General features: G+C 34.4%; 1 protein-coding gene across 1 annotated transcript in view; it reads right to left on the reverse strand.

Annotated features, from left to right (window-relative positions):
• LOC136039650 (putative inorganic phosphate cotransporter) overlaps window positions 1-7871 on the reverse strand; it is a 9895-nt gene extending 2024 nt beyond the window's left edge. Inside the window, exons 1-4 of the mRNA XM_065723552.1 lie at window positions 7505-7871; window positions 6670-6914; window positions 4814-4901; window positions 397-620 (exon numbers count right to left, since the gene is read on the reverse strand). Coding sequence (XP_065579624.1) covers window positions 397-620; window positions 4814-4901; window positions 6670-6914; window positions 7505-7679 — 732 coding nt within the window. The 5' untranslated portion in view covers window positions 7680-7871. The remainder of the gene's footprint in view (window positions 1-396; window positions 621-4813; window positions 4902-6669; window positions 6915-7504) is intronic.
• Between the last annotated feature and the right edge of the window lie 398 nt (window positions 7872-8269).

Below are 8269 nucleotides of genomic sequence, written 5' to 3' on the forward strand. Positions count from 1 at the left end.
ATTCCTTTTTAATGCCAAACCCTGTGTTACCCTGCCCTGGATGTGGCGAAAAGCTATCTCAAGCTCTAATCCAAATCTTTAAATAAACGTTTAACCTTTGTTAAACAATGGCTTTATAAAATGAGCTGTAATTTTTTGCATCAGTGTCCAAAATTAACTATTATTTCAGCAATAAAATAAAATTTTCGCCTCCTCATCTGGTTCATTTATTCTTCCTTTTTCGTATGGGATTTCTATTAGGAGTGCTTCAAATCTTTAACCGAAAAGTAAAGACAAAAATGAGTTTATAAATGAGGATTTATGATATTTCCGTTTAATAAAATGTAGTTCCTCATCACATTATTTTGATTTTAATTTTTTTTTTAGAAGTTTGTAAAATTTTAAAAGACTATTTACCTTATTTGACACATGTGCATCTTTTGCAATTTGTGTTTTTATATATGTTTTCTCCTTCTCACTTATTCTTGGATGTTCTTCAGGATTGTCATGAACTATCAACAGCCAGAATACGGCCCAAACGACACCAAAACAGCCTTCAATATAAAACACAGCTTCCCATCCAATATTCTCAATAATAAAACCGGTTAGCAGAAGACCTGACACCGTACCAAGCTCAGCACCTATAAAAAGAATAAAGTCAAAGCTCGCGGTACAAAATTCATTGACGGGAACCCAAAGTTTCCCTCGGAGAAGAAAACAAACCAGTGACACTTAGCAATAACCAGCAAAACGCTAATGCAAGTTACAGTATCGTGAATGAAAAGTATTAACCAAGTTTATTTTATTCATCTTTGTGTTACCATTATATTTAGCATAAAATAAAGGATCAACTTTTGTAGAGGGGTACTGTGGATATAAACCTGTGGTAGCATATAGTACTGATACTCTGATTGGCAGAACGAGACCAAGAAACTAAAAGAATCGATATTTAAAATGTTCCAAAAAAGAATTCAAATCAATCCGTCAAAAGTTTATATCCTTAGAAAAGGGATCTTATTGCGAAATTTACATATCCCTATCTACAAAATGTCGAATTTAAGAATGTTTTTCGAAAAATAAGGAAAGGGTTTATTTTTTGTGGTCTTTTTGTGGTATCAATTGAAATTTGAATTTTAACTATAGTTTAATTAAGTCATTTGCACTTTAATTAAACGTTTTTACGCAAATCAAAATAGTAAAAAACTGTTCTACTGGTGGCATTTTATGATATATTAAATAAAAAAAAACTAGTTTTTTTAACTGAAAGTAAGGAGCGACATTAAAACTTAACACGAACAGAAATTACTCCGTATATGAAATGGGTTGTCCCCTCCGCAGTCCCTCGCTCTTTACGCTAAAGTTTGACTCTTTGCCACAATTCTACTTTTTAAAACAATTAAAAACTTTAGCGTAAAGAGCGTGGGACTGCGGAGGGGACAACCCATTTCATATACGGAGTAATTTCTGTTCGTTTTAAGTTTTAATGTCGCTCCTTACTTTCAATTAAAAAAACTAGTTTTTTTTTATTTAATTTCTGAACGTTTTTGAATTAATGCATGTTTGATTTTGGCTCTCCGCACATAAATTATTGAAATGAAATTAGTATATTAATTTTTTTTTGGGCTAAATGGCTTTCTCTTAGTTTTGATCAGAGGATTTCGAGAAATAAGGGGCGGGGAAGGAGGCCTAGCTGCCCTCCAATTTTTCGGTTACTTAAAAAGGCTACTAGAACTTTTAATATTCAACGAACGTTTTTATTAGTAAAAAATATACGTAACTTAAGAAATAACTTACGTAACAAACTTTTATATTCTTATATTTTTATTATGTGTACGAGGGGGTTTGTACCCTCGTTAATACCTCGCTCTTTACACTAAATCGTAAGTTTTGTCCCAATTCTTTAAGAATGACCCCTGAATCAAAAAGGCCGTAGAATAAATAGTTGAAATCACTAAAAATATTTTAGCATAAAGAGCGAGGTATTTATCTCCTCCTAAATACCTCGCTCTTTATGCTAAAGTATTTTTAGAACCCCTCATATGCGTAATAATCTCTGTTCGTTTTAAATTTCAATGCTATTCCTTACTTTCATTTGAAAAAACGTTTTCATATTTATTTTTTCATTGTTTTTTTATAGTAATGCTAGAAAATACTGCGCCCTTTTCATTGAATTTTTCTTCCCCCATGACATATTCCTCAAAGGAAAGATCCTCCCACAAAGCCCTCTCCCATCAACCCCACCCCCCAAACCAAAAAATCCCCATGAAAACGTCTGTACACTTCCCAATAACCATTACTATATGTAAACATTGGTCAAAGTTTGTAACTTGCAGCCCCTCCCTCAGGGATTGTGGGGGAGTAAGTCATTCCCAAAGACATAGTTATTATGGTTTTCGACTATGCTGAACAAAATGGCTATCTTAAAATTTTAATCTGTTGACTTTTGGGAAAAAATGAGCATGGGAGGGGGCCTATTTGCCCTCCCATTTTTTTGGTCACTTAAAAAGGACACTAGAACTTTTCATTTCCGTTAGAATGACCCCTTTCGCGACATTCTAGGACCACTTGGTCGATAAGATGACCCCTGGGAAAAAAAACAAAAAAAAAAACAAATAAACACGCACCCGTGATTTGTCTTCTGGCAAGAAATACAAAATTCCACATTTTTTAGATAGGAGCTTGAAATTTTTGCTATAGAGTTCTCTGATATACCGAATGCGATAGTGTGATTTTCGTTAAGATTCTATGACTTTTAGGGGATGTTTCCCCCTTTTTTCCAAAATAGGACAAATTTTCTCAGGCTCGTAACTTTTGATGACAAAGATTAAATTAATTGAAACTTATATATTTAGAATCAGCGTAAAAATTCAATTCTTTTGATGTATCTTTTAGCATCAAAATTCCGTTTTTTAGAATTTCGTTTACTATTGAGCCGGGTCGCCCCTTACTACAGTTCCTTACCACGAACTGTTTGAAAAGAAAATAATTCGGTATTTCGGGGCTTCTGACATTATTACTCCTTTGCGGAAGTTAGGCTCAAAATTGAAAAAGGATTATATTTTTTCTCTGGGCCCCTTCCACCTCTTAGCTCGTTTATTTTCCCGTTAGTTTTCACCTGTTTTCGCTTTATAGTTGTTTTATCTCTTAGCAGTTCTTTCGTTAGTTGAGTTATGGTTGTGGTATATATGTTTTATGGCTCGTATAGTTGTGTTATTTTCAAATTATACTCCATAATAGAGAGGCTCCGAACACCCAGCATTGTATGTTAAGCTCTTAATTTGACGTTTTTTTCTAACGTGACCACATTCGTCCTGCGCCCTTTTCATTGAATTTTTTCCCCCATGGCATATTTCTCCAAGGAAAGATCCTCCCACATAGCCCCCTCCCTCAACCCTACCCCCAAAACCAAAAAAATCCCCCTGAAAACGTCTGTACACTTCCCAATAACCATTATTATATGTAAACACTGGTTGAAGTTTGTAACTTGCAACCCCTCCCCCAGGGACTGTGGGGGAGTAAGTCATCCCCAAAAACATAGTTATTATGATTTTCGACTATGCTAAACAAAATGGCTATCTCAAAATTTTGATCTGTTGACTTTGGGAAAAAATGATCGTGGGAGGGGGCCTAGGTGCCCTCCAATTTTTTTGGTCACTTAAAAAGGAAACTAGAACTTTTCATTTCCGTTAGAATGAGCACTCTTGCGAGATTCTAGGACCACTTGGTCGATACGATGACCCCTGGGGGAAAAAAACAAAAAAAAATACAAAAAACAAATAAACACGCACCCTTGATTTGTCTTCTGGCAAAAAATGGAAAATTCCACATTTTTGTAGATAGGAGCTTGAAACTTCTACAGTAGGGTTCTCTGATACGCTGAATCTGATTGTGTCATTTTCGTTAAGATCCTACGACTTTTAGGGGGTGTTTCCCCCTATTTTCCTAAATAAGGCAAATTTTCTCAGGCTCGTAACTTTTGATGGCTAAGACTAAACTTGATGAAACTTATATATTTAAAATCAGCATTAAAATGCGATTCTTTTGATGTAGCTATTGATATCAAAATTCCATTTTTTAGAGTTTTGGTTCCTATTGAGCCGGATCGCTCCTTACTACAGTTTGTTACCACGAACTGTTTGATTACAGAACAGTGGTTTTGGCACAATGTGGCAAAAAGCCATCGAGTGATAATTCTTTTTAGAAGTAACATTTTAGTTTCGTATGTTATGATGCAAAGTCCACTCATTTTTTTATTAATTAATATTTACTGTTCACATCGTCCAGCTCTGTAGTTTAATTCAGATATTGGTAGAAAGAATCAAATTAGTTTCAGTTATAATTTTTCAATTACACTTTAAAGGTTATCCCAGCCTATCTTGAAGTATTTTGATCAGATAACAGGAAAATGAGAAAGTAGATCTTACGCTGTGTCTTACTTTCTAAAATATGTAATTATAGGCATATCCGCACAAATTTATGAAAGTAGTGTCCAAAACAGTCCAAAGTCCAAAACAGGTAAAAAAGACAAATTTAAATAAATTTCATTCGTCCAAGATATTGTAGGTAAGACAAAAAAAAGCAAGATTTTGAAAGTACATGAGTTCAAGGGACAGTAGTCCATGACAAACATGTTCTATTTTGGGATAAGATTTGTTGGCATTTCTGAGATATTAAAATATAGTCAAAAAGATAGATATACCTATACTATTTACCATTTACTTGGCAAAATAAACAAAAAATATGCTTAGAAGGCTCATAAAGCGTTCCTGAGAAAGCTCTAATTATACAAACTGAAAAGAAAATTATTCTATGTGGAACATATAAGAATAATTACCTCCATAAACCAGCGCTGAAATGGTGCTTCGCTCTGTAGGTGGGATCCATTTTGCTATCATTGGGTGCATAGACGGGAATGATGGACCCTGTAAAAACAAATAAGTGCTTTTGGTGAAAAATGCAGAAACTATTGGCCAACTCACTAAGACGTGTGCTTGTCTCAGCAATTGTTTAGTTTTTAAGCTCATATTGAGCATTTCCTTATCCTTAATTCGCAATTATAGGTATATATTTACTGGTTTATATTTGTGGCATTGACAGGTTTTAACTCCCCTAACGTGCATTTGAAAGTGAAAAAAGATTAAAACAAAATGATCAAGACCAATTTCTTAATTCTAAAATAGCAAGTTTGATCAAGTTTTCAAGTTCAAGTCTTTTATTTCAACATTCACAAATAGATAAATAAAACACAACGCTTTCGCGCTGAGGAAAACCTATGAGGGTCTGTATTCGTGCGAAAGTCCACATATCTACTTACCTATAATAACAAATCCAATATCTCTTAAACATTAATATACAACTGTCCCTTCCCCCTTTCACTCCTCCTGACCCCACCTTACCCCATGCCCACCCTTACCTCCCGAACCCACCCTTCCTTCCCTAATCACCTTACCACCCATAATAAAATTCAACATAGATGATGGTAGGAATGATCGTAAAAAACGTTTTATTGCTAATAATTTATCGACAATATATCACTAAAATTTTTCGTGCAAAGGTAAACGAAAGGGGATTTCTACAGCCAGTATCTACACAGCCAAAAATTTCCTGTATTATTATTCAGTATGAGGGAGCTACAGCCATAACTCTCTATGACGTGCGTTTTTTTTATGCCCAATTGCTCAGTTTTAAAGCTATATATTTCCTTATATTGCTATATATTTCCTTGTATCCTCAATTCGTAATTATAAAGTATAGCCTGGTCTAAAATATAGCCTAACAAGCATTTCCAAAGTACCAAAAGATTGACCGATTTCTTATTTCTGAAATGCCAATGCTGATCATTGTCAGAAAGATAATAAACATATAAAAATACAGGTAATTTTTTCTAGTTAAAAACGCTTTATTGCTAATGATTGATTGACAGTATATGACTAAAATTTTCCGTACAAAGTTAAACGAAAGGGGATGTCTGCAGTCATTATCTGCAGAGCCAAAATTTCCTATTTTATTATTCAGTATGATGGAGCTTGAGCCAAAACTCTCTCCCTAAAATCTCCTTGGGTGCACTACTACGGGATACCTAAATAACATACAACCTTCAGCTTAAATACCAATACAGTTATGATAACTCCTATCTTGCCCATGAGAAGCGAGAAGCTTTTGGTACAGAGCTCTGAGCTTGGCACCTCCTCCAAGCCCACGCTCCGACACGTAGATCGTACTACAACACCATAGGCGGGAAAGGAATTTTGTTTTGTTGCATACGTGATCAGTTCAATTGCACCGACTCTTAGATTCAGACTACAAGTTTCCTATCTCCAGCCGCTAGCATTGCTACCGCGCACTGTGTCCCAAAAAAAATCGAGTTTCCATAACTTTATTGGTATCTAAGCTGTAATACAACCGGCAAATCGACATGACGCTTTTGACTATATATTGATAGACAGAGTGAATTAGATTGTTGAGATTGTAGATCTTACTTTGCCATTGGAATACAATTCACATTGAGTTGAAAGACGACAAATTGTAAAATTGAAAGGTCAGCAATGAAAATATTTCAATTTAAAATTGGAAAAAGAAGTCACCAAAAGTTAAATAAAATTAAGAAATTTGGCAAGGAACATTGGAGCCCCTCCCCTGTGTTTTTGTCTGCTAGGGTTAAAAAATAATTCCTAAGAAAAGCACACTTACCAGGGCAATCCCCATCAAAACTCGAATAAAGACAACATATTGCCATCCAAGATAGGCCGCAGGAGGTACAAGAACGGTCAAAACTGATGTTAACAGCATCGAACCGGTAAGAAGATACTTTGTACCAACCACTTCTGCTAATCTACCACCTGGAATATTGGTTGTAATATAACCCCAGAGAAAGCTGGTGCTGATCAACGCTTGAATTGGCTGACTCCATACAAAAGGACCGTCTTCATTTTTACCTGAAAACAAAATAAGGTATTAAGACATTGGACCTTGCTATTACGACCTTGGGTTCAAATTTGTCTGTTTTGTGCAACATTGACATAATATATTTGGATCTTGAGAGAGCATCGCGTTTTTTTTAATGGTCACTTGTAATTCCAGCAAAGCGCTAGTTTGTAACAATTCTAAAAATATAGGAAAATACCAAAATGCAGTTATCAGAGACTGGAGATTGAAGATGGCCTTCCTGTAACCAAAACTCAGAAAATACGAACTTTGGACTAGAACAAATCTATCAACATATAACTGTTTATGCTGAGCTTGAATATAAAAATTCAATTTTACAGAAAATAGAAATCTTGTACAAAAAAAAATGTTAAGGAAAAATTTAATACGGGAAATCGTCAAAATACCATAAGAAAGACAAACGGGTTTTCCTTGATTTAAAAACATTATAATAAAAAAAATCCTCATTTGCGCATGAATTTTGACGAACACTCGGACTTTAACAAATTATTTAGAATACAGTTTTTGACTCGGAAAGTTTTCTTTGTCTTCCTTGCAGTATTTTAGTAATTCTTGACAAATAGTAATTGATAAGGCTTACCAGTAAAATTTTCGGAATGAACTTCGCAATGTATCGCTCCAGGTTTCGTAGTGTTATCGATGATAGGTACATTGTAATTAACAGCTGTATAATTCACCATTGCCACAATGGCAAGATTGATACTATTTCTCACCAAAAAAATATTGACATAGCCAAGAAAGGCCATGAATGCCATGATATATCTTGTTGGTACGTAACCTTAAAAAGAAATCAGTTAGAATCATGGATAGAAAATTTTTTCACAAAGAAAACTGTCTATAGCGAAAAATTGACGTTATTGTGTCAGCATGCCAGTCAACTTTTGCAGTTTTATGCAAGGTTTGATGATGACAGGTTAGGTTAGGTTTTAACCCATTTCTGAGATTTATAGCCTAATGTAACCTAACTTTAACTTTTACCATCAAAGCTTGCTTAAGACTGAATAAAATTGATTCGCAAAGCGAACTGAATACAAGCAGAGGAAAATAAATTTTTGACATTCGCCGGTGAATGTAAAAAATAACCAGATTTCAGACATCTACAGTAACATACCCACCCTGAATAGTAATCCTGGCTGAGGCTGAGAATCTGAACATCAGTAATGTTTTACACGGATTAGTTTGCATGTGAGAGTGTTTATATTGAGCTAAATGAAAAAAAAATTCCAAAATTTAAGTATTTTATAGAAAAATAAAAAGCTATGTCGAATCAATGATGAGGAGAAAATTAGTCATAATAATTTAAAATATAACAGAAATATATATAGAAAAATATAACAGAACCAAC

This window comes from Artemia franciscana, chromosome 19 (assembly GCF_032884065.1).
Source record: "Artemia franciscana chromosome 19, ASM3288406v1, whole genome shotgun sequence".
NCBI classification, from domain to species: domain Eukaryota; kingdom Metazoa; phylum Arthropoda; class Branchiopoda; order Anostraca; family Artemiidae; genus Artemia; species Artemia franciscana.